The sequence below is a fragment of the Rhinatrema bivittatum genome, chromosome 18, assembly GCF_901001135.1.
Source record: "Rhinatrema bivittatum chromosome 18, aRhiBiv1.1, whole genome shotgun sequence".
Lineage (NCBI taxonomy): Eukaryota > Metazoa > Chordata > Amphibia > Gymnophiona > Rhinatrematidae > Rhinatrema > Rhinatrema bivittatum.
Window position 1 is genome coordinate 1422313 of NC_042632.1, and position 26754 is coordinate 1449066.

The window sequence follows — 26754 nt, forward strand, 5'->3', positions numbered from 1 at the left end:
GCTTACATTTTCAAAGTATCAGTCTGCTCTATCACGTCCGGGAAGCCACTCACTCTCTCACCTCTAGCTATTCTCACCTTTTATTACACCGAAAACTACCAATTGCTTGGGATAGGAACATAAGAAGAACATAAGAAAATGCCCTACTGGGTCCGACCAAGGGTCCATCAAGCCCAGAATCCTGTTTCCAACAGTGGCCAATCCAGGCCATAAGAACCTGGCAAGTACCCAAAAACTAAGTCTATTCCATGTAACCATTTGCTAAATGGCAGTGGCTATTCTCTAAGTGAACTTAATAGCAGGTAATGGACTTCTCCTCCAATAACTTATCCAATCCTTTTTAAACACAGCTATACTAACTGCACTAACCACATCCTCTGGCAACAAATTCCAGAGTTTAATTGTGCATTGAGTAAAAAAGAACTTTCTCCGATTAGTTTTAAATGTGCCCCATGTTAACTTCATGGAGTGCCCCCTAGTCTTTCTACTATCCGAAAGAGTAAATAACCGATTCACATCTACCCGTTCTAGACCTCTCATGATTTTTAAAACACCTCTATCATATCCCCCCTCAGTCGTCTCTTCTCCAAGCTGAAAAGTCCTAACCTCTTTAGTCTTTCCTCATAGGGGAGTGTTCCATTCCCCTATCATTTTGGTAGCCCTTCTCTGTACCTTCTCATTGCAATCATATCTTTTTTGAGATGCGGCGACCAGAATTGTACACAGTATTCAAGGTGCGGTCTCACCATGGAGCAATACAGAGCCATTATGACATTTTCCGTTTTATTCACCATTCCCTTTCTAATAATTCCCAACATTCTGTTTGCTTTTTTGACTGCCGCAGCACACTGTACCGACAATTTCAATGTGTTATCCACTATGACACCTAGATCTCTTTCTTGGGTTGTAGCACCTAATATGGAACCCAACATCGTGTAATTATAGCATGGGTTATTTTTCCCTATATGCATCACCTTGCACTTATCCACATTAAATTTCATCTGCCATTTGGATGCCCAATTTTCCAATCTCACAAGGTCTTCCTGCAATTTATCACAATCTGCTTGTGATTTAACTACTCTGAACAATTTTGTGTCATCTGCAAATTTGATTATCTCACTCGTGTATTTCTTCCAGATCATTTATAAATATATTGAACAGTAAGGGTCCCAATACAGATCCCTGAGGCACTCAACTGTCCACTCCCTTCCCTGAGAAAATTGCCCATTTTAATCCTACTCTCTGTTTCCTGTCTTTCAGCCAGTTTGCAATCCACGAAAGGACATCGCCACCTATCCCATGACTTTTTACTTTTCCTAGAAACCTCTCATGAGGAACTTTGTCAAACGCCTTCTGAAAATCCAAGTATACTATATCTACCGGTTCACCTTTATCCACATGTTTATTAACTCCTTCAAAAAAGTGAAGCAGATTTGTGAGGCAAGACTTGCCCTGGGGTAAAGCCATGCTGACTTTGTTCCATTTAAACCATGTCTTTCTATATGTTCTGTGATTTTGATGTTAGAACACTTTCCACTATTTTTCCTGGCACTGAAATCAGGCTAACCGGTCTGTAGTTTCCCGGATCGCCCCTGGAGCCCTTTTTAAATATTGGGTTACATTTGCTATCCTCCAGTCTTCAGGTTCAATGGATGATTTTAATGATAAGTTACAAATTTTTACTAATAGGTCTGAAATTTCATTTTTTAGTTCCTTCAGAACTCTGGGGTGTATACCATCCGGTCCAGGTGATTTACTACTCTTCAGTTTGTCAATCAGGCCTACCACATCTTCTAGGTTCACCGTGATTTGATTCAGTCCATCTGAATCATTTACCCATGAAAACCTTCTCCATTACGGGTACCTCCCCAACATCCTCTTCAGTAAACACCGAAGCAAAGAAATCATTTAATCTTTCCGCGATGGCCTTATCGTCTCTAAGTGCCCCTTTAACCCTCGATCATCTAACGGTCCAACTGACTCCCTCACAGGCTTTTCTGCTTCGGATATATTTAAAAAAGTTTTTACTGTGAGTTTTTGTCTCTACAGCCAACTTCTTTTCAAATTCTCTCTTAGCCTGTCTTATCAATATCTTACATTTAACTTGCCAATGTTTATGCTTTATCCTATTTTCTTCTGTTGAATCCTTCTTCCAATTTTTGAATGAAGATCTTTTGGCTAAATAGCTTCTTTCCCTCCCCTTTTAACCATGCCGGTAATCGTTTTGCCTTCTTTCCACCTTTCTTAATGTGTGGAATACATCTGGACTGTGCTTCTAGAATGGTATTTTTTTAACAATGACCACGCCCTCTTGGACATTTTTTACTTTTGTAGCTGCTCCTTTCAGTTTTTTTCTAACAATTTTTCTCATTTTATCAAAGTTTCCCTTTTGAAAGTTTAGCACGAGAGCCTTGGATTTGCACACTGTTCCTTTCCAGTCATTAAATCAAATTTGATCATATTATGATCACTATTGCCAAGTGGCCCCACCCACCGTTACCTCTCTCACCAAGTCCTGTGCTCCACTGAGAATTAGATCTAAATTGCTCCCTCTCTCGTCGGTTCCTGAACCAATTGCCTCCATAAAGCTATCATTTATTCCATCCAGGAACGTTATCTCTCTAGCGTGACCCGATGATACATTTACCCAGTCTATATTGGGGTAATTGAAGTCTCCCATTATTACTGCACTACCAATTTGGTTAGCTTCCCTAATTTCTCTAGCATTTCAATGTCCATCTCACCATCTTGACCAGGTGGACGGTAGTATACCCCTATCACTGTAGTCTTCCCTGATACACAAGGGATTTCTACCCATAAAGATTCAATTTTGTATTTAGTCTCATGCAGGATGTTTATCCTGTTGGACTCTATGCCATCCCGGACATAAAGCGCCACACCTCCTCCCGACTGCTCCTCTCTGTCATTGCGATATAATTTGTACCCCCCGGTATAGCACTGTCCCATTGGTTATCCTCTTTCCACCATGTCTCTGAGATGCCAATTAAGTCTATGTCATCATTTACTGCTATACATTCTAATTCTCCCATCTTACTTCTTAGACTTCTGGCATTAGCATACAAACATTTCAAAGTTTGTTTTTTGTTTGTATTTATAAATATATTGAAAAGTAAGGGTCCCAATACAGATCCCTGAGGCACTCCACTGTCCACTCCCTTCCACTGAGAAAATTGCCCATTTAATCCTACTCTCTGTTTCCTGTCTTTTAGCCAGTTTGCGATCCACGAAAGGACATCGCCACCTATCCCATGACTTTTTACTTTTCCTAGAAGCCTCTGATGAGGAACTTTGTCAAACGCCTTCTGAAAATCCAAGTATACTATATCTACCGGTTCACCTTTATCCACATGTTTATTAACTCCTTCAAAAAAGTGAAGCAGATTTGTGAGGCAAGACTTGCCCTGGGTAAAGCCATGCTGTCTTTGTTCCATTAAACCATGTCTTTCTATATGTTCTGTGATTTTGATGTTTAGAACACTTTCCACTATTTTTCCTGGCACTGAAGTCAGGCTAACTGGTCTGTAGTTTCCCGGATCGCCCCTGGAGCCCTTCTTAAATATTGGGGTTACATTTGCTATCCTCCAGTCTTCAGGTACAATGGATGATTTTAATGATAGGTTACAAATTTTTACTAATAGGTCTGAAATTTCATTTTTTAGTTCTTTCAGAACTCTGGGGTGTATACCATCCGGTCCAGGTGATTTACTACTCTTTAGTTTGTCAATCAGGCCTACCACATCTTCTAGGTTCAACGTGATTTGATTCAGTCCATCTGAATCATTACCCATGAAAACCTTCTCCATTACGGGTACCTCCCCAACATCCTCTTCAGTAAACACCGAAGCAAAGAAATTATTTAATCTTTCCGCGATGGACTTATCTTCTCTAAGTGCCCCTTTAACCCCTCGATCATCTAACGGTCCAACTGACTCCCTCACAGGCTTTCTGCTTCGGATATATTTAAAAAGTTTTTACTGTGAGTTTTTGCCTCTACAGCCAAGTTCTTTTCAAATTCTCTCTTAGCCTGTCTTATCAATGTCTTACATTTATCTTGCCAATGTTTATGCTTTATTCTATTTTCTTCTGTTGGATCCTTCTTCCAATTTTTGAATGAAGATCTTTTGGCTAAAATAGCTTCTTTCACCTCCCCTTTTAACCATGCCGGTAATCGTTTTGCCTTCTTTCCACCTTTCTTAATGTGTGGAATACATCTGGACTGTGCTTCTAGAATGGTATTTTTTTAACAATGACCATGCCTCTTGGACATTTTTTTACTTTTGTAGCTGCTCCTTTCAGTTTTTTTCTAACAATTTTTCTCATTTTATCAAAGTTTCCCTTTTGAAAGTTTAGCACGAGAGCCTTGGATTTGCACACTGTTCCTTTTCCAGTCATTAAATCAAATTTGATCATATTATGATCACTATTGCCAAGCGGCCCCACCACCGTTACCTCTCTCACCAAGTCCTGTGCTCCACTGAGAATTAGATCTAAAATTGCTCCCTCTCTCGTGGGTTCCTGAACCAATTGCTCCATAAAGCTATCATTTATTCCATCCAGGAACGTTATCTCTCTAGCGTGACCCGACGATACATTTACCCAGTCTATATTGGGGTAATTGAAGTCTCCCATTATTACTGCACTACCAATTTGGTTAGCTTCCCTAATTTCTCTTAGCATTTCACTGTCCGTCTCACCATCTTGACCAGGTGGACGGTAGTATAACCCTATCACTATAGTCTTCCCCGACACACAAGGGATTTCTACCCGTAAAGATTCAATTTTGTATTTAGTCTCATGCAGGATGTTTATCCTGTTGGACTCTATGCCATCCCGGACATAAAGCGCCACACCTCCTCCCGGGTGCTCCTCTCTGTCATTGCGATATAATTTGTACCCCGGTATAGCACTGTTCCATTGGTTATCCTCTTTCCACAATGTCCTCTCCCTTGCTGCTTCCTATCAGTTTCAAGCACAACTATGGTTTTGTCATGGGCTGGCAGACTGGAGTCATGGAGCAAGCCCGCAGAAGTGGAACAGGGCAGCAGGGCAGGGCTTAAGAGTGTATTCTACCTAACCAGCCCCCTCCCCTGCAGGTTGATAAGACTTGCTTCTTGAGAACATCATGGCTGGATTTGGCCACAGGCTGGAGGCAAGGCTGGTAGGAGCTGGATACCGAGCACAGGCTGGAAGCTGGACACAGAGCAATGGCTGGGAGCTGGACACACAGCAATGGCTAGACCTGAACCAAAGACAAGTTCAAAGCCTGGGAAATAGACAAGAGACTGAACTGGACTGGACAGGGCAAGGACAGGACTGAACTAAACAACAGGACTGGACAAGGACTGGGCATATCAAGCAATAGGAAACAAAGCCGAAACAGAACGGAGGCTGGCTAGGTGAACCTAGAAACCCCTAAGACCACACGGTAAGAAAGAAAAGCCCAAGAGAGCACAGAGCATGGCAGGGAAGTCTGAGAGGCCACAGAGTAAAGCCAGAAGGCCTGAAAGTGCCCAAAGCAAGGCAAGAAGATAAGAGGCTACAAGGCAAGGCAAGAAAGAAGTGGCCAGGTCAAGGAACCGTGGTGACTCAGTGAAGAGGCAGTGAGAAACTGGACAGACAGGGCTGGGGCTGAGGCATCAGGTGATCAGGGAAGTGGAGATGAGCAGCAGGGAGCAGGACTTGCTGAGGACCCCGGTGGAGTGCAGGCTGTGTAGCAGGTGAAACCATGGCATAGGGAGGCTGCATAGCAGGTGAAACTGCTGGCAATAACATCTTGGAACTGCTGGCAATAACTAAATTTCTCAGATTCTCATCTATTCATAAGCATTTTTCTTTTTAGCATTTTACCATGCAAAACAGTAAATATGAGTTGACTAAGAGGTTGGCCTGTGGCCTTCAAACTATTCTCAGTAAATTACATTACACACACACACACTTAGGCCCTCTCCACCCATGTTGTGTGCTCTGCTCTGATATGTCTTTGTTGCAGGTATCTGGACATCTGTTCAGAAACTGAATTAGAAACAAGTGCCTCCCTACCATCTCATTAGGGCATTCAACATTTACTGACTGAGAGGAAAGGGTGTCCATAATTCAATGCTGGATCACTGGTTCAGTACTGATTCACATGGAAGAATGCCCCCTAACACTATGCTGGGATATTGGCTTAATACTGGTTTGGAGGGAACAGTGTTTCTTAACAGCCAGTGATCCTTGGAGGTCCCCCATTCAGGCAAGCAATGGAAGACTCAATCTTGCTAAATTTGCAACATCTTATAAGATTCAATATCATGGAGGTCTGCCAAATCATAGCAAAAAAAATACCGAAGATAAAAAGGTATATTGGCACTATGAACTCATTGGAGTCTATCTGGCTTTTTAAGCAATGTAAAAATAGCTGTTTTTTAATCTTTAAAAATTCCCTGGACAGGAACACAATCTGAAGAGTAAATGGCATGGTAACAGAGGACAGCTGACCAGGAAGAGGTTCTCCATAGACCAAGGAAATTGTAACTGGCTTCCCCAGAGTTATTATGTGGAGATTGTACTGGCTTACCTCCGGCACTGGAATCCAGGCACACTTCTGCGTATTATTGGAAATTAGACTGACTGGGATGAGTAATTGAGAAGAGGATGGGGGCTGGCCTAGGGTTGCTCAACCTCCAACCCTAAGCTTGGAAATTTCCTGCCTTTTTGGGACATCAGCCAGCAAACTGCCCATAAGCAGCACAGTAAAAACAGATGTTAAGCCACCGATGCCTCTGCTTCTCTTCGTCAGGGCCTTGCCAGTTGCATAGGATCGTCAATGGAGGAAGCAGGCATGGTGTCCGTAGAAGGAGTCAGAGGATGCTGGAATTTGGGTGCCAGCTTAAAGTGACACCGAGAAGCCTCCCTCTCCTGGGCCCACTCTTGGAAGAGGATATCCACAGATGGTGTGATGAGATCCTCCAGTCCAGATGGCAGACCCTGGCCAGTCAGCTCATCCTTGATGCATTTCCCCAGGCTCTGCCAAAAAATGGCAATCCAACTGTCTTTGCCCCAACCAATTTCTGAGGACAGCGTACAGAACTGAATGGCATAGTTTCCAACTGTCTGGGTGCTTTGCCTAATACGGAGTAATTCAGAGTGGCTGAAAAGGACCTACCAGCCTCATCGAAAATTTGCCGAAATTGCTTGATTTCCCATGAGATCATTTCCTTCCCATACAGCTGAAGCCCAGCCAAGAGAGAGAGGATAAAAGGTCACTGTTGCATCGAGATGTGGACCCTTTGGCCGAGGGGAGGTTGGTGCTGCCTATAGGGGTGCCCTATAGGCCCTCGAAATCGGTAGGTGGATGTAGATGATGGAGACACAACTGGACTTTCACCTTTACCAGCCCTCGTTCCCCGCAGGTTGAGCCCCACAGGTTGAGCCCTTGGGTGCAAGCTGGTCTGATGGAGAGAGGCATAGGCAGGTCAGGTGGTCCGAGAGTCAGGGCTGGCGACAAGAGCAGAATCCAAAATGGGCAGATGGTTGGGGCAGGCAGCAGGCAAAGCGGAATCCAAAGACAAGCCAGGGGTCAGGTATCAAAGGCAGGCAGCGGACAGCAGAATGGAGAACAGGCAGGTGGTTGGGCAGGGCCGCAGGCAGAAGCGGAATCCAAGGACAAGCTGGGTCAGGTATCAAAGGGACAGAGGAGCAGGACAGGAACGGATACACAAGAACCAGGAACAGGAAGGCATGAAGGCTGGAAGACATGGAGGCTGGAAGACACGGAGGCTGGAAGAAACGGAGCAATTTTTAAAATCCCCCGACTTATGCAATAGAAGCAGGATTTGCGTACCCATGCATGCATGGGGCGTGGCCAGGATATTTTATAATGTGCGCGCATATATGTGAGCAAGTTGTAAAACGGCTGCATCCCTGGGCTTGAGCTGACGTACGCGTGCCAGTGTGTGACCATGTGCCGGTTTGCAAGTTACCATCTCTATTAAGTTGTCCCTCTTAAGGTTATGAAGTCTTGTAGATCTGCATTGTGAGTATATTCTAAATTTAAAGAGTCATGTTCAGCACGTTGAGTGGCATTGTTAAAAACCCTGGGATGTTAACATCAGGGATGAATATAAAGTTGCATTTTTGTAAGATTAGTGATGTTTATCTATGAGTCAATTTTAAATTCCAGCATAGGATATACAATTTAGGAGCTGCTGGAGAAACTAGAGGTGACCAAGTTGACCTGTAGGGTAGATGCAGAGATTTTGGTCAAAACTTTTATTGGTAAAATTGCTTCTCTCCAGGTTTCTTTTGATGTTACTATAAGTCTGTTATGATCCCAAGAGCTCTTATCCTGATGCTGTTATTCTTTTGTGTTGGGGAGAATTTTCGGGAGATGGCGACGCGTATGGTAAGGAAGGAGAAGGAAAAAGAACGCGACCGTACCCGAGGCCCAGACTCGCCCTCCCCGCAGCCGTCAGCTCCCTCTGAGATGGCTAAACCCGTACTAGAGATCGAAAGCATTAAGGCGGCAATTCTGGATACGTTGGGGCCTGAATTAAAACAATCGCGGAAAGATTGTCGGAGGATACTAACACCTTAGCCAGCTACAAGACTCGGTTTGAAGCAGTGGAACAGCGTACCTCTGATTTGCAAGATGGCCTCCAAACGGCAAACGTCGATATTGTGGCCTTGCAGGCCTTGGTCACCAAGCACTCCGAACAGCTCGAAGACTTAGAAAATCGGTCTCGCCGCTCAAATTTATAACTGATTGGTATCCCCGAAACAATAAAAGACTCTGAGCTATCTAATTTTTTGGAAAGAAGGCTGCGGGAGGAGCTCGGGCTTACTCTGGACTATGGACCGCTGAGAGTGGAGAGGGCGCACCGCTTGGGCTGCAAGCAGATAAACCAAACGCGTCCCTGTGTGGTTATCCTGAAATTGCTCAACTATGCACATAAAGTTGAAATTTTGCAAGCAATTTGGGCTGGCCACTCCCTCACCTTTGAAAATCAGCACGTCCTGCTTTTCCAGGATTTTTCAGCGGGGGTGTCTGCCCAGTGGCGACTGCGATGGTGCCGCATTGCACAAAATTAATACAAATGGGGATGCGTGCGATTTTGATCTACCCGACTCGGTTGAAAGTACTCACGGATGCAGGTCCCAAGTGGCTGGACACCGCTGAAGAGGCGCACGCCTTCATGCAGGAGCAGGAACGGGTGAAGCCTGGGAACCCTGACTGAAGGCGACGAATACGGACATACCTGCTCTGCATTTCAGCAATGGTCATAGCCAGATTCTTTAGGACGCTGCCGGTTCCCTTTTGGACGTTCCAGAATGGTGGGCAATGAAGTTTTCTTTTCTCTTTGCTAGAGCCAGCCCTTGGACTATTTGGTTTACGCTCCCATCGATAGGCTCCCTTTAACATCGATGGTTTTGTTTGGCAGTTTCTCAGCAGTAAGTCACTTCAACGCTCGCGCCGAGACATGCCGCTGTCGCAGGACAGCCCCACTGAGAGTCTCGACTTCTTTCGGGGGTGCTACCAGTTCTCTGCCTGTTCGGGTTTTTTTTTTAAATTATGCAGGTCTTATGTACGTTACCATCGTTGGTATTTATTTTTTTTTTTGTTGTGTGTAGGTCATGTTTGCTGGCCCCCGCTTTGGCCGGAAGGTACTTTTCAGCCAGGGGATTTTTTTTTTGTGAACTCCCTGGTGTTGGAGGCTCCCCCTATATCCCATTTCTGGCAGTATACTAGGGGGTGGGAGTCTTGCAGTGGCTCCTCCATCTGTATTATAATCTGGAACTTGAGACAGGTAGTGAGGTTCCCTGCAATGCGCTGGAGCTCCATACTGGATCTGACAGGATTTCACCGGCGATCTGACCAACTTGCCACAGGTCCTCATTGGGACTGCCCGATTTGTGAGGATCCGCAGGCTTCACCTTTCCTGCCATCGCTGTTCCTGGGAGGGCCTATTGGAATTGTACGGCGGCGCATTGAAATAAAGTTGGTGTTTTTGTTCGTGACTGGGTTTTTTTTCTCCCTATTAGGTATGAGTCACGAGCTCGCCTGGTACACTGCATGGCATTGAGATTTCTCCTGGACTGGGACATTTCTTTTTTTCTCTTTTCTGGTTCATGATGGTGCTTGGTGGATGGGGCTGGAGGGGGGGTGAGGGGGGGGGGGTCGGACTGTTGGGTGGTGATCTCTATGTGCTGTCTGTTGGAAAGGGGGGAGGGAAAGTGCTCAGAAAGTCTGGGTGGGGGAGGGAGGGGAGGGGAGGGGGAGGGGGAGTGGCGGATTGGGTTTTTTACTGATCTAATATATATTGAATGTGGCGACTGTCTCTTTCTGTTCTTGACTTTTGGGTGCTCCTTGGATCCGGTGAGGGCCTCATCTAGGAGGCCCTCCTTGGCTTGATGTGACTGATCTGCAAGTGTGTCCCTTTGCCTTCAGAGTCCCCTGATTCGTTAACCCACATCGTCTCTTGGAATGTGTGTGGGATACATTCCCCTATTGAGCGTTCCAAGATATTAAGTGTTTTGAAACGGAAGTCAGCTGACATAGCTTATCTTCAGGAGACGCGCCTGACTGACTCCGAACATAAGAAACTTAGTAAGCACTGGGTGGGCAGTTCGTGTTTTGCCTCTGCCACCACTCGGTCCGCTGGGGTAGCGATCCTTATTAATAAAAACTTACCTCTAACTATACAACAGGAGATCAAGGATTCGGAAGGCCGTTTCCTTATCTTAATTGCAGAACTGTTCACGCAAAAGATTGTGCTCTGCAATATTTATGCCCCTAATACAATGCGGGATTCTATAGGGTTCTGTATCAACACTTACTTCCCTTTATAACCACGCCAATCATCATGGGGGGAGATTTTAATACTATCCAGGATCCCCAGCTAGATGACTCTTAACAGCATCGGGTGGAGCGTGGGATGGGACGGGGCCCTGCTTTTTTGGAAAAAGCTCTCCATTTGGTGGACACATGGCGTATCTTACACCCAGGGGAGCGGGACTTTACCCACCTTTTCCACGCTCATGCGACTTATTCCCGACTAGATTACCTTCTCACGAGTAGCCAGCTGTTCTCCAAAATACATGCAGTGGGGATAGAAGACATTGTAGTCTCAGATCACGCGCCGGTCTGGTGGATGTAAAATTTCAGCAGTCCGGTAGTGTATCTCGAAACTGGAAATTTCCCTATTAACTGGCAGCTGACGTCTCCTTCCAAAAATACCTAAAGGAGCGTTGATCGGACTACCTTACTTTCAATAAGGAACACACAGATGATCCCGCCAAGGCGGTCTTACGTGGTGATATCCTCGCGCACACGGTGCATAGATGGAAAACCCTGAATAATAGGATTCTACTTCTGCATACACAGCTTCGTCAGGCGAAAATGAGGCTTTTACACTCAAGCACGCCTGCAACCTGTGACTAATATCTCTCTATCCAATGTGAGCTGAATTCTCTCATCCATCAGCGGACGGCCAAGAGTTTATTATATTATCAATTTAAACTGTATCAACATAGTAATAAGGTGGATAAGGTGCTGTCTCAGTTGATCCACTCTTCCCGCGCCTCTCAGTATATATCGGGTCTAAAAAACCACACTGGTCAGGTAGAGAATAATACCCACTCGATTCTCCATCTCTTTCGAGATTATTACTCTCAATTATACAGGTCTGAGGGATGGAAGGTGGCAGACTGTGTCCAATTTTGTGCTTCCCTCCCGATTCCGTCTCTTACGGACTCTCAGAAAGAGGCTCTCAACTCGCCCTTTACGGGGGACAGAAATTCAATCTGCCATACTGCATTCTAAAAGTCTTAAAGCGCTGGGCCCCAACGGATATTCTGCCGAATTTTATAAGTGTCTGGTGGACCAGGTGACCGTGCCCCTGGTTCAGTTATATTCGACCCTTATTGCTACCGGGACATATGAATCAGGCTCATATAACTTTAATCCCCAAAGCAGGCAAAGATCTGTTGTGTCCAGAGTTATACCGTCTGATATCGCTAATTAATTTTGACCAAAAATTGTTGGCTAAGATAATGGCCGATCGGTTGGCACGCATATTACCCTTCTTAATCAATCATAATCAGTTGGCTTTGTTCGGAATTCGTCGGATTTTGACCGCCATGGAAATGTGCAGACATACTAACACACCCTACCTGGCCATTAGCTTCGATGCCAAAAAGGCCTTTGATCGTGTGGAGTGGGAATATCTTTTTTTCCTCTTACGTCGGATGGGCTTCGAAGGGCTCTTTTATCAGGTGGTTCAATTGTTGTATTGTCAACCTGAGGCTATAAATATTGCAAATCAGGGGCGATCGGAATCCTTTTGGATTGGTCGAGGTACTCGACAGGGGTGCCCTTTATCTCCTTTACTTTTTTTGTCGCAGCTGGAACCCCTACTGTTGGCACTCCAGGCTGCTAGGGAGATTAGAGGTGTACGGTTCCAGTCTGAGGTCTTCAAATATGCGGCCTTCGCTGATGATCTTCTTGCTTTTTTAAATGACCCTCACAACTCCTTACCAGCGTTACTGCACCTCTTCGAGTGCTTTGGCACCTTTTCTGGACTACGCTTGAACGTGGATAAATCCTTTGCATTGGCATTCCCAGATATTGTTATGGACGGGTTGGTCTGGTGCATTTCCATTGCAGTGGGCTGAGGAATCCTTTCGGTATTTAGGAGTGCAGATCCCGGGGGATCCTTGTGCCCTCTACCAGGCCAACATCCCTCGTTTACTCACGCGGACTCAGGATCTTCTAGCTACCTGGAGGAACCTACCCATCTCCTTATGGTGTCGGGTTAATTTATTTAAGATGATCCTACTTCCCAAATGGTTGTACCTTTTTCAAAATTTACCGATTCACCTTACAACTCATGACCTGTCTTTCATCGATAAAGCTATGCGGTGGTTTTTTTGGGGCGGGGGAAGGCTCGTTTGCCTCTCTCTTGGTTACAGGAGGGCTGGAGGAAAGGGGGACTAGGGGTCCTGAACATCGCAGACTATAACCTGGCTAGCAATCTGCTGGTAGTCCTGGATTGGCTGCTGGGGACTTCCTCTTACACTAATCTGGCGGTGGATGGTGCCTTGGCGTCCCCAGTAGACCTTAAATATGTTATTCAGGTGGAAGCATCATCCAACTACCGGCCCCATCCAACTACCGGCCCATCTCGACCTACCGTTCTTAGCCAAGATCATCGAGAAAACAGCCAACCTCCAACTCTCCGAATTCCTGGAAAATCACAACATACTAGCCCCCGCCCAACATGGCTTCAAGAAATTTCACAGCACCGAATCACTACTACTCACCCTCACAGACACCATACTTCGAGGTTTTGACAAAGGCATCTCCTTCCTCCTAATACTACTGGACATCTCCGCCGCATTTGACACCATCAACCATAAGATCCTACTTCATCGGCTAAGAGAAATAGGCATTAGTGGCACCACTCTCCAATGGTTTCAATCATTCCTCTCCATCAGATCGTTTAAAGTAGCCCAAGGAAATTCAACCTCAGAAAGATTTCTCCTCTCACAGGGAGTCCCACAAGGCTCATCCCTATCCTCCACCCTTTTCAATGTCTATATGCTGCCACTATGCAAATACCTAGACAAAACAGGGCTCACCTACTATCTATACGCCGATGACGTACAGATCCTGCTCCCCATCAGAGACAGCATCAGCCATACCCTAAACCGATGGGAATCACACCAGACAGACATAACCTCCATCCTCACTGAGATGGCACTAACCCTCAATCTCAGTAAGATGGAAATCCTTCACCTCTCAAGAAAGACATCAACACCCAACACCGACCTACACCTCAATCCCATTACAATTTGTTCTCGATGGTTAGAGACCTCAGAGTCACCCTGGACCAGGAACTGAATTTCAAACCACATATCAAGACACTAATAAAAGAAGGATTCTACAAACTCCAAATCCTCAAACTCCAACCCCTACTTCATCCCCCAGACTACTGAATGGTACTGCAATCGCTTCTTTTCGCCAAGATAGACTATTGCAACACCCTCTTAACTGGCCTCCCCGCATCCACCCTCAAGCCCCTCCAGCTTCTACAATATGCCGCCGAACGATCCCTAACAAATAAGAAAAAACTGAGCACATTACACCGGCACTCAAACAACTCCACTGGCTGCCCATCCCGTTCAGATCCCAATACAAAACACTCATGCTCATACACAAAGCAATCCATAATGACAAAGCCAGCTGGTTACAAGGACCTCTGTCCCCACTAAGCCCCACTAGAAACCTCCGCTCAACCAACACAGGACTACTCCCCATTCCCCCCGTCAAGGAAAAACACCGAGTCTCCATGAAAGAACGAACAGCATCCGTAGCAGGCTCTCACCTCTGGAACAACCTCCCACCCGCTCTCAGAACCGACCCCTCCACAACCACCTTCCGAAAGAACCTCAAAACCTGGCTCTTCCGGAAAGCATTCCCACCAGATAAATAACTCCCCCCCAAATTCATTCACCCCACCCCTTCAGACCCCCTTTGCCACTGGATATAGCTAACCCATCTTTGAATTCAATTCCGTAAAAAGTTCATGATGTTAAGCGTATTATATCTGTAATACTATCTTATATTTCAGTTGTTAAGTATATTAGATCTGTTATACTATCTTATATATCTGTTATTCGTGATTAGCCAGTTATCCAACCAAGCTATTATTCTGCATCTTATTTAACTGTTATTTATACTCAGATAGTTAACCAATCAACCTGTTATAATGTATCAAGTCACTATAAGGCTAGCCTTAGACTTCATGTTATCTGTTATATGTAAACCGATGTGATATGGCAAATCGAATGTTGGTATAGAAAAATAGATAAATAAATAAATAAATAAACTGTCGCCATTTTTCACTCGGTCTCTGGTAATTCGTCCCATTCAACAAGCATGGGTTACATTGACAAAACGTCTCCAGGTGCCTCGGGTATGTGCATATTTATTGCCGATTACTGACAATCTGGAATTCTCTCCCGGATCGCATTCTTTAGCCTTCCGACGATAGTCTGCCCGGGGAATTACTCAATTGGGACATATCATCACTCAAGAGGGGACTCCCTTATCTTTCACGGAAATGCGGTCCTATTATGGGCTGGGGCCTTCGTCTGTCTTCTCATACTTGCAGATCAGTCACGCACTATTCCGGCAGCCTTTCGACAGCCAACCATTTTCCACAAGCTGGATGCACTGCTGGGACTTGCTAAGACATCTGTTCCCACACTATCAGCTTACTAGGGATGTGAATCGTGTCCTCGATCGTCTTAACGATCGATTTCGGCTGGGAGGGGGAGGGAATCGTATTGTTGCCGTTTGGGGGGGTAAAATATCGTGAAAAATCGTTAAAAATCGTTAAAAATCGAAAAATCGAAAAACCGGCACATTAAAACCCCCTAAAACCCACCCCCGACCCTTTAAATTAAATCCCCCACCCTCCCAAACCCCCCCCCAAATAACTTAAATAACCTGCGGGTCCAGCGGCGGTCCGGAACGGCAGCGGTCCGGAACGGGCTCCTGCTCTGAATCTTGTCGTCTTCAGCCGGCGCCATTTTCCAAAATGGCGCCGAAAATGGCGGCGGCCATAGAAGAAAAAGATTGGACGGCAGGAGGTCCTTCCGGACCCCCGCTGGACTTTTGGCAAGTCTCGTGGGGGTCAGGAGGCCCCCCACAAGCTGGCCAAAAGTTCCTGGAGGTCCAGCGGGGGTCAGGGAGCGATTTCCCGCCGCGAATCGTTTTCGTACGGAAAATGGCGCCGGCAGGAGATCGACTGCAGGAGGTCGTTCAGCGAGGCGCCGGAACCCTCGCTGAACGACCTCCTGCAGTCGATCTCCTGCCGGCGCCATTTTCCGTACGAAAACGATTCGCGGCGGGAAATCGCTCCCTGACCCCCGCTGGACCTCCAGGAACTTTTGGCCAGCTTGTGGGGGGCCTCCTGACCCCCACGAGACTTGCCAAAAGTCCAGCGGGGGTCCGGAAGGACCTCCTGCCGTCCAATCTTTTTCGTCTATGGCCGCCGCCATTTTTCGGCGCCATTTTGGAAAATGGCGCCGGCTGAAGACGACAAGATTCAGAGCAGGAGCCCGTTCCGGACCGCTGCCGTTCCGGACCGCCGCTGGACCCGCAGGTTATTTAAGTTATTTGGGGGGGGGTTCGGGAGGGTGGGGGATTTAATTTAAAGGGTCGGGGGTGGGTTTTAGGGGGTTTTAGTGTGCCGGCTCACGATTCTAACGATTTATAACGATAAATCGTTAGAATCTGTATTGTATTGTGTTCCATAACGGTTTAAGACGATATTAAAATTATCGGACGATAATTTTAATCATCCTAAAACGATTCACATCCCTACAGCTTACTATAAAGGTCTGAGGGCCTTGGGGCGGGTGGAGATATATCAAACTTTGGAAGACAGATAGAATAGTGATGGGGAATTTGCTGTTACTTCGACTGTCCTTTAGGCCTGTTAAAATTTTGTATAACATGTACTACCGGGAATTGGTAGGAGCACTGGATGGCCGGCGCCATCTTTAAAAATGGCACCGGCCATCCAGTGCTCCTACCATGTGACAGGGGCCGGCCAATGGCACGGATACCCTGTCACATGGTAAGGGCAAAGGGCTATCGGCGCCATTTTTATTAGTGGCAGCCGAAGGCCCGAGAGCGGGAGATCACTCCCGGGACCACCACTGGACCACCAGGTAATTTTAAAATGTTTTGGGGGGATCGGGAGGGTAGGGGAAGCTAAGGGGGCGCTTTTAAAGGGCCGGGTGGGGGGTTTTTTTATCGGGCCATCGGCGCCATTTTTATGAGTGGCAGCCGACGGCCAGAGAGCGGGCGATCGGTCCCGGGGCTTCCACTGGACCACCAGGTACATGAAAAAAGTTTTGGGGGGATTTGGGAGGGTGGGGGAAGGTAAGGGATTAGTTTTAAAGGGTCGGGGTGGGTTTAGGGGTTGTTTTGGTGTGCCGGTTTTCCCACCCTCCCCCCAAATAACTCCCTTTAGTGGACACTATCCCGATTAACGATTTTTTCACAATAAATCGGGGGAATTTCTATTGTATCGCACTCTTTAACGATTTTTGACGATTTAAAAAATATCGGACGCTATTTTAAATTGTCAAAAAACGATTCACATCCCTAGTAGCGGCTGAATATCTGCAAAGGGATCAGCAGCCTCCACTTAGCCAGTTAATGACTTAGCTGGATAACTATTTAGCCAGCTAAGTAGTAGGTGGAGTGGGGCTGTAACTGGGGGGAATTGAGTTAGCTGGACAAGTTATGCAGCTAACTCCGGTCATGCCGGAGACCTGTCCTAAAGTTAGCCGAATAAACTTATCCAGGTAACTTTAAGAGGGCTAGGTATATTATTATTATTTATTATTATTTATTGAACTTGATATACTGCAAGTTAAAACAAATTAATCAAGTAGTTTACAATAACAAGATAAACAGAAAATGCAGTCAATCACAAAAAAATCATTCTAATAGTTACAATAACAAGAAAAATAAAATACATAATAACAAACAGGTAAATCATACATGTGCAGTGCAACCCGATATGATCGAATTTCTTCAGGCTATAGATGACTTTTATCTTGACCATATCTTTGCAACAGCTGCAACCGCTTTAATTGATATTGTGGAAGCATGAGAAGAAGTGAGTTGCAGTAATCAATTTTTTTTAAATGCTCAATATCTTCAGGTCCGTAAGTTCGAGATAGTGGCACAGGTGACAAATATAGTAGGATTTTTGAATGACAGATAAAATGTATGGCGTCATCAAATCCAACTACATGCCTAAGGTGATGACAGACAGTAGGGTGCAAAGGGATGGCTAGGCCATGCATGATTGGAACAATGCTCCAACTTAGCCGGATATAGCCGTGCTGTTTATCTGGCTAACTAGCTCAGCCAGAGAGAGGCTGAATATGGACCTCAGAAAGACTAATAAACCACAAAAACTCTGCTAGTCATTAAAGCTTTTTTTTCCAGAGTATATAAATGATGCATAGTCCTTACTTACGGATGAAAAGGAATGAAATGCTGCTTCTCTTCATCACTCTCTATTTTTCCTTTTATAACATCAGTAATATCCATAACTATAAAAAGAAAAAAAAGGGTAGTCAGGATTAATATGTCCAGAAAGGCCACTATGAGGCCAAGGCAGAGAGAATGAGACAAACCAGTGCACAGAAAGGGGGCCAAAGAAGAAAGGAAACTGAGATACCAGAGTTGGGATTGCTAGCCAAGCCATGGAAGGATGCAGGTGGGAATCCTGGTGCTAAAAATGTGATTCGGTTAAATTCTAAGTCATAGAAATAAAAATTCCCGATATCATTATTCAAGTAACTAATTCTGGAAGATTTTCAAAGAATTAGAAAAGGTACAGAGAAGAGCGACCAAAATAATAAAGGGGATGGAACAATTCCCCTATGAAGAAAGGCTAAAGAGGTAGGACTCTTCAGTCTGGAGAAGAAACAGCTGAGGGAGATATGATAAAGTCTATAAAATAATAAGTGGAATGGAACGAGTAAACGTTAATCAGTAGTTTACTCTTTCAAAAAGTACAAAGACCAAGGGACACAGAATTAAGTTACTAAATAATATATTTAAAACTAATAAGAGAAAATATTGTTTTACTCAACCCATAATTAAGCTCTGGAATTTGTTACCAGAGGATGTGGTAAAAACTATTTGTGTAGCTGCATTTAAAATGGTTTGGACAAGTTCCTGGAGGAAAAGTCCATTAACCATTATTAAGGTAGAGTTGCAGAAATCCACTACTTATTCTTGGGATAAGCAGCTTGGAATCTATTTATCCCATGGGATCCTGCCAAGTACCTGAGACCTGACTTAGCCACTGTTGGAAACAGGATACTGGGTTTAATTGACCTGAATTCCATAATTTAATTATGCAGTGATTAAAAAACATTTTCTCCTATTTGTATTCAATGTATTACCTAGTAACTTCAATGTGTGTCCCCTAGTCTTTGTACTTTTTGAAAGAGTTTACTCTGTCTTTTTGAAAGAGTTGATTTATGTTTACCTTTCCAATACACTCATTATTTTATAGATCTCTATCATATCTCTCCCTCAGCCGTTTCCTTTCCAAGCTAAAAATCCTTAAGTTCTTTAACCTTTCATCATAAAAGAATCATTCCATCCCCTTAATCATTTTAGTGGCCCTTCTCTGTACCTTTTCTAATTCCGCTTGTAACACAGCATGATCATTCTTTGGCTTGCTGGAGGACAGACTAGACTGACTATTCTTCTATAGACTTATTATTTAGAGACAAATTAAACAACCAAGAGTCTGCTTACCTCAGCAGTACTGGAAACAAAATTGCAGTAGTCTTCAGATAAGTAGTTTTAGCAAAGTTCCTGCTAAATTCTCCTGGGGCCTCCTCTTCCCTCTGGACCCTGGTGTTTTATCCCTCTCCTCAGGGGAAATGCTATTAAACGAGGACTCTCTGGTGAGCCATCTTAAGGTGGACCAGGATAAATGCCTGGTCCTGGACTTTTAAGGAGGATCTAACATACACTCTTTACACTTCCATATCTTTTTTGAGATGCAGTGACCAGAACTGCACACAATACTTAAAGGGGTAGATTTTCAGACGAGCGCGAACAGCCTACTTTTGTTTGCGCTCCAGGCGCAAACAAAAGTACGCTGGATTTTAGTAGATACGCTCGTAGTCGCGCGTATCGGCTAAAATCCTGGATCGGCGCGCGCAAGGCTATCGATTTCGTATAGCCTGCGCGCGCCGAGCCGCACAGCCTACCCCCATTCCCTCCTAGGCCGCTCCGAAATCGGAGCGGCCTAGAAGGGAACTTTCCTTTGCCCTCCCCTCACCTTCCCCTCCCTTCCCCTACCTAACCCACCCGCCCGGCCCTGTCTAAACCCCCATCCTACCTTTGTCGGGGGATTTACGCCTCCCGGAGGGAGGCGTAAATCCCCGCGCGCCAGCGGGCCTCCTGCGCGCTGGGCCGCGACCTGGGGGCGGGTACGGAGGGCGCGGCCACGCCCCCGGGCCGTAGCCACACCCCCGTACCCGCCCCCAAAACGCTGCCGACACGCCCCCGCAACGCCGCGCGCTCCGGCCCTGCCCCCCGACACGCTTCCCGACACGCCCACTCCGAAAACCCCGTGACTTACGCGAGTCCCGGGGTTCTGCGCGTGCCGGTGAGCCTATGTAAAATAGGCTCACCGGCGCGCAGGGCCCTGCTCGTGTAAATCCGCCCGGTTTTGGGCGGATTTACGCGAGCAGGGCTCTGAAAATCCGCCCCAAAATGCGGTCTCAACATGGAGCGATAAAGAGATATTATGAAAACCTCTGTTTTATTCTCCATTCCTTTCCTAATAAATCCTAACATTCTATTTGCTTTCTTGGCTGCCATTGCACATTGTGGATAATATATTGAAATATTTTGCTCAATGTGTTATAAACATCCAGAATTTTCATTATTTCTGATCTCTTCTTTATTGTTAAAAACTACATCTATTTGAATTGATCAATTCATTGTAAATCACACACTTCCCTTTTTGGAAAGTCTACCATTTTACGGGTTAATATACTATGTTAAAGTTACTATCTTTTCTTCTTCTTGCTCCTAGTTGTACAACTCCTTGTTTTATTGTAACTGCATCTATAGTATGTTTAGTACATATTATCTCGTTCTCTGCTCCGGTTATCACCCCATTGTTTATTGTAAACCGGCTTGATGTGACATTTTCACGAATGCTGGTATAGAAAAAATCTAAATAAATAAATAAATAAATAAATAAATAAATAAATAAGATTTGCAGTTCGTGAGCCGCTGCACTTAACCCGACACCGCAATGACCATGCTCCTACAACAGCTCGGACACCGCTCTCCGCCACCATGTTCTAGCTCCTCCCTGCAGCGCCTCTTAAAGGGCCCATGGCAGGAAAAGACCAGCGGCGCCCTTGGATGATGTCAGCCTCTCAGCCTTATATAAAAAAACTCTCCTCGGACCTTCCTGCTTTGCCTCAGCAACGAGTCTCCTACTCCTGAAGTAGTGCGGGCTGCTTCTGTATATTGATTCCTGTTTCCTGTCTGCTTTCCTGGTCCCTCTGCCTTGCCTCCAAGCCTTGCTCTGTCCAGCCCACCTTGTCCAGCCTTGCCTTGTCCAGTATCTTCAGTATGTCTTGTCCACCCTTGGCTTGACTCTTCGGATCCTGATCCCTTGCTTGGACCTGACAACTCTTGCTAGCTGTGTGCCCCAACCTTGGCCTGTCCATGACTCCGTGAGTCTGCTACCTGCCCTGACCCCCAGTGTGTCTTTGGACTCTAGTTATCTTCCCCACCCTAGAGACTTGCCTGCTAGCTGCTGGAACCCAAAGGCTCAATCTGCAGGGGAAGCGGTTAGTAAAGGTGAGGCTCCAGACTATCCCGCTACAGGGTGCATTCGCCAGCTGCCAGCATAGGCATCATGGGTTTGCTCTCGTGGCTGTATCAATTACACTGCAGCACAAAGTGCTCACACATCTGCTACCCTTTACAGTTTGCTGAGTCCATAAGCTCAGCGGACTCACTTCTAGACTCCACTATTGCTGGCTTAGCACAACAGCTTCAACAGCTTAAACACTATGGCTGGATATCTTCAGGTCACTGCGGCCCAGATTGCTCCAGCTCCTGCTCCAGCACCTGTCTTGTGGCTCCCACACTTTACCTGCCTCTGCCAGAAGTATGATGGAGATCCACTAAAATGTAGAGGCTTTCTCAACCAATGTTGGATGCAATTCAAATTGCAATCACCATTGTTTCCGACAGACTGAGTCAAAGTAACGTATATTCTTTCTTTGTTGGGTGGCACCGCGTTGGCTTAGACCTCGACCCTTTGAGAAAGGGACAATCCACTCTCAGGGGACCTGGCGCACTTCCTGCAAGAATTCAGGCAAATATTCAATGAGCCCAGTTGCATGGCTTCCAAGGCATCTGAACTCTTATAGATTAGGTAAGGCTCCCAGTCTGTGGGATAGTATATGGTGCATTTCTGCACTCTGGCCTCTGAACTTCAGTGGGGCAGTGACAGTCTCATTGCAATTTTCCGACAAGGACTTTTGGAGCACATTAAAAACGAATTGGCTGCCCAGGACCTGCCAGATGCCTTGGAAGGCCTGAGTAGTCTAGCCATATGACTAGACCTGAGGTTTCAGAAACTGGCCAAAGAGAGATGCTCGGCTCGCTGCCCCAACCACCTTGCCCTGAATTTTCAGCCTCCTATAGCCTCCCTTTCTCCTCTAGAGCCAGGGCCTGCACCAGTAGAAGCCATGCAGGTGGACTGTTTCAAGCTGTCAGCAGAGGAGAAGGAGAGGCGCCATAACCTTAACCTCTGCTGATACTGCGCTGTACCTGGGAATTTCGCAAATCGCTGCCTGAACAAGCCAGGAGACTCAAGGACCTAGGCCTGGTGGGAGAAGCCACCCTAGGTCAGCCCTGCACCTCTCCACAACTGTCAGTCCCAGTACGCCTATCTCTTGGGAAATTGGGCAGCTTTATCCATGAGGCTCTTGTCCAACACTACCACATACTGATGGTTCCCTTGGACACCCCGCTCTGGTGTCCAGTACTGTGTTATGGATAATAACCATTAAATCGGTTACAACTCACATTATACAACAATACCGCTTTTACTTTAGGTGATATGAAATCAAAATTGCTAATTTTCATTTTTTGTAATTTTTTTGTTTTTTATGCAATTAAAATCTTCAGTGTCTTTATATTAATCATTTCTCATATTCCCATGGCTCACCCGGTGAGGACTTTAGTTAAAACTTCATCTCATCTAAAGATATTGAACTTATCTCATGAACTGCCTTAGGCAGTATTTATTCAAAACAGCAGCTTCTTGTTTTAAATAGTTCCTCCGAATAGTCAAACATGCCTGCCCAACACTGCCAATGTTTTGACGCTTAGCATCTGCTTCTGGGGCTGGGGAGCTAAGAGCAAACAAAAATGAATACTATTACTACTGATTGTCAAACAACAGGCGCTAGGTAACAATTTTATAAAACTTGCTTTAATACTGCTTCATCTTCCTTATTTAACCACCATCTTTCTATCAGACGGCATCAGTCCGAATCCCGACAAAATTTATACAGTCTCCAACCAATCAATCACTTTCTTTACTGGAAGCAGAAGCCCCCCTCTACATTGAATAACATCCACTTATGCCCTTCTTTTCTTCAGCAACCATTTCTATGCTGCGATCAAAATCTTGCGATCAATGCCTCGCCAAAATCTTGCCTTTGATGTCTAAGGCTTGGACAGTTACCTCGGGGCTCCTGGGTCTACCCCCACAATATACCAAATTTGCTGATGTTTTCAGCAACAGCTGGCGGAGGTCCTGCCCCCTCATTGCTCCTACAATTGTGACATAGGCTTGATCCCTGGCAAGGTTCCATCCAGAGGTAGAGTATACCTGCTCTCTACTCCAGAAACAGACACTATGATCACATATATTAAAGAGAACTTTGCATAGAGGCTTCATTTACCCCTCTTTCTTTCCCACAGGGGCTGAATTCTTTTTTGTAGGGAAGAAGGTTGGATCCTTGCATCCCTGCATTGGATTACCAAGAAAAATCATTATCCACTTCTCTTGATCTCCAAGCTCTTTGACTGCCTTTGGGGTGCACAAATATTTACCAATCTGGACCTTCAGGGTAGCATATAATCTGATCAGAATCAGAGAGGGTGATGAGTGGAAGACATAAGAACATAAGAAATTGCCATGCTGGGTCAGACCAAGGGTCCATCAAGCTCAGCATCCCGTTTCCAACAGAGGCCAAAACCAGGCCACAAGAACCTGGTAATTACCCAAACACTAAGAAGAACCCATGCTACTGATGCAATTAATAGCAGTGGCTATTCCCTAAGTATAATTGATTAATAGCCATTAATGGTCTTCTCCTCCAAGAACTTATCCAAACCTTTTTTGAACCCAGCTACACTAACTGCACTAACCACCTCCTCTGGCAACAAATTCCAGAGCTTTATTGTGCGTTGAGTGAAAAAGAATTTTCTCCGATTAGTCTTAAATGTGTTAAAGACCACCTTTAACATCCATGACAGACACTATGGGCCGGATTTTAAAACGAGCGCGAATAGCCTACTTTTGTTTGCGCTCCAGGCGCAAACAAAAGTACGCTGGATTTTAGTAGATACGCGTGGAGCCGCGCGTATCTACTAAAAAACCTGGATCGGCGCGCACAAGGCTATCATTTTGTATAGCCGGCGCGCGCCGAGCCGCGCAGCCTACCCCCGTTCCCTCCGAGGCCGCTCCGAAATCGGAGCGGCCTCGGAGGGAATCCTCTAACACCCTCCCCTCACCTTCCCCTCCCTTCCTCTACCTAACCCACCCGCCCGGCCCTGTCTACACCCCCCCCTTACCTTTGTTGGGGGATTTACGCCTCCCAGAGGGAGGCGTAAATCCCCGCGCGCCAGCGGGCCTCCTGCACGCCGGGCCTCGACCTGGGGGCAGGTACGGAGGGCGCGGCCACGCCCCCGGACCGCCCCGGGCCGTAGCCACGCCCCTGTACCCGCCCCCAAAACGCTGCCGACACGTCCCCGAAACGCCGCGACGACCGGGCCCGCCCCCCGACACGCCCCCGACACGCCCCCCTCGGAGAACCCCGGGACTTACGCGAGTCCCGGGGCTCTGCGCGCGCCGGGAGGCCTATGTAAAATAGGCTTCCCGGCGCGCAGGGCCCTGCTCGCGTAAATCTGCCCGGTTTTGGGCGGATTTACGCGAGCAGGGCTCTGAAAATCCGCCCCTATGAGTACCCTGTGATGCCCTTCGGATTGTGCAATGCCTCCATAGTCTTCCAATTTATGGTAAACAAGATCTTGTGGGATCTGCTCTACTCCCATGTGGTAATTTACCTGGATGATATTCTAGTCTTCTCAAAGTCATTCTTGGAGCGCCAACATTATGTGAAACAAGTTATCTAGACTCCTTGAGCACTACTTTTATACCAAGTTAGAGATGTGTACCTTTGAATAGGAAGAACTTCCTTTCTTGGGATATATTATCTCTCACCAAGGCCTCCATATGGACCCAGAGAAATTAAAAACCATATTGAAGCGGCCCCAACCCATGGACCTCAAGGGCCTCAAGGAGCGGCAGTGCTTCTGGGGTTTTCAAATTACTACAGGCAATTTATCCATGATTACTCCTCCTTGGCGGCCCCACTCACAGCCCAAAAAAGGGCGAGGACATCAAGAATTGGACCACGAATGCTATTTAAGTTTTCGAGCAACTTACAAAGGTATTCACCCTTTATCCGTGCCTACACCACCCAGATCCATCCAAGCTATTCATTCTGGAGGTAGATGAGTCTACTCTCAGGGTAGGCACTGTCCTCCTAAAACATAACCATAATGGTACTCTTGTGACCCTTTCCTATTTTTCAAAGAAATTCTCTCTGGCAGAGAAGACTTATACAATTGGTGATTGTGAGCTGCTAGTGGTCAAGCTAACCTTGGAAGAATGGCAACATCTGCTGGAAGGAGCCAAGCACCCAGGAACTATCTATCGGATCACAAAAACCTAGAGCATCTAGCACAAGCACAGAGAGTGAACCCCTGGCAAGCTCACTAGTTGTTGTTTTTCAATCAGTTTGACTTCGCGTTATGGTACCGTCCCGCAGAGAAGAACCAACAAGTCGATGCCCTCTCAAATTCCTTTGATACTGAGGGCTCTCTGGAATCTCCATGGCACATTTTCAACCCTGCAAAGATTGTGGTTGCTACCACATTTACAGTTCCTCCTAGGAAGACTATGGTGTCCCAGCGCCTATGGCAGAAGTTTCTTCAGTGGGCTCATGACTCCCACTTGACAGGACATCCAGGCAACACCCTAACCTTGAAATTAATTGTCCGAAACTATTGGTGGCCTCACAAGAAAACCGACATGAAGCATTACATAAAATCTTGCCCCACCTCTGTGTCATGAATAAAAGTGTGCGAGCATGACCTTCGGGGTTATTACAGCCATTGTCAGTCCCCAAGGAACCCAGGACCCACTTAGTCACTGATTTCATCACTGACCTTCCCCTCTCTGGCAGCAACACCACCATATGGGTGGTAGTGGATAGATTTTCTACGATGACTCATTTCACACACCTTCTGGGCCGCCCATCTGCACCTAAACTGGCAGAACTCTTTGTCCAACATATCTTCCGCCTGCATGGGCTTCCCCTTTATTATGGGCAAATTCAGCCCATGGAAGGAGGAATGCCCAGTTATCCTATGTTTGGTTCATGTAGGCTCATAGAAAGGTCTTGAGACTGATTTACCCACTCGGCTTCTCCATTGTTCTGGAGATGGGCCCTCTCCGATAGGGGAGTTCAGTTCACAGCTCACTACTGGAAAGGTTTATGCAGGAAGTTTGGAATTATATTGTATTTCACTTAAGCTTATCATCCCCAGAACAATGGACAAGTCGAGCGGGTAAATCAGTCTCAAGGCCTTTCTATGAGCCTTCGTGAACCAAAGGCAGGATAATTGGGCATTCCTCCTTCCATGGGCTGAATTTGCTCATAATAACCATGTGAACAGCTCTGCAGGGTCATCATCCTTCTATATTGTGTTTGGGTACCATCCTCATACACCACTTGCCCAGCAGCTAACATGGGGATAGGAAATCCAGGAATTGTGGCAGAAGACACACCTAGAGCAAGTGGCAG

General features: G+C 46.1%; 1 protein-coding gene across 1 annotated transcript in view; it reads right to left on the minus strand.

The window, feature by feature from the left end:
* LOC115079628 (dedicator of cytokinesis protein 2-like) overlaps positions 1-26754 on the minus strand; it is a 991955-nt gene that overhangs the window by 688253 nt on the left and 276948 nt on the right. Inside the window, 1 exon segment of the mRNA XM_029583335.1 lies at positions 18066-18141. Coding sequence (XP_029439195.1) covers positions 18066-18141 — 76 coding nt within the window.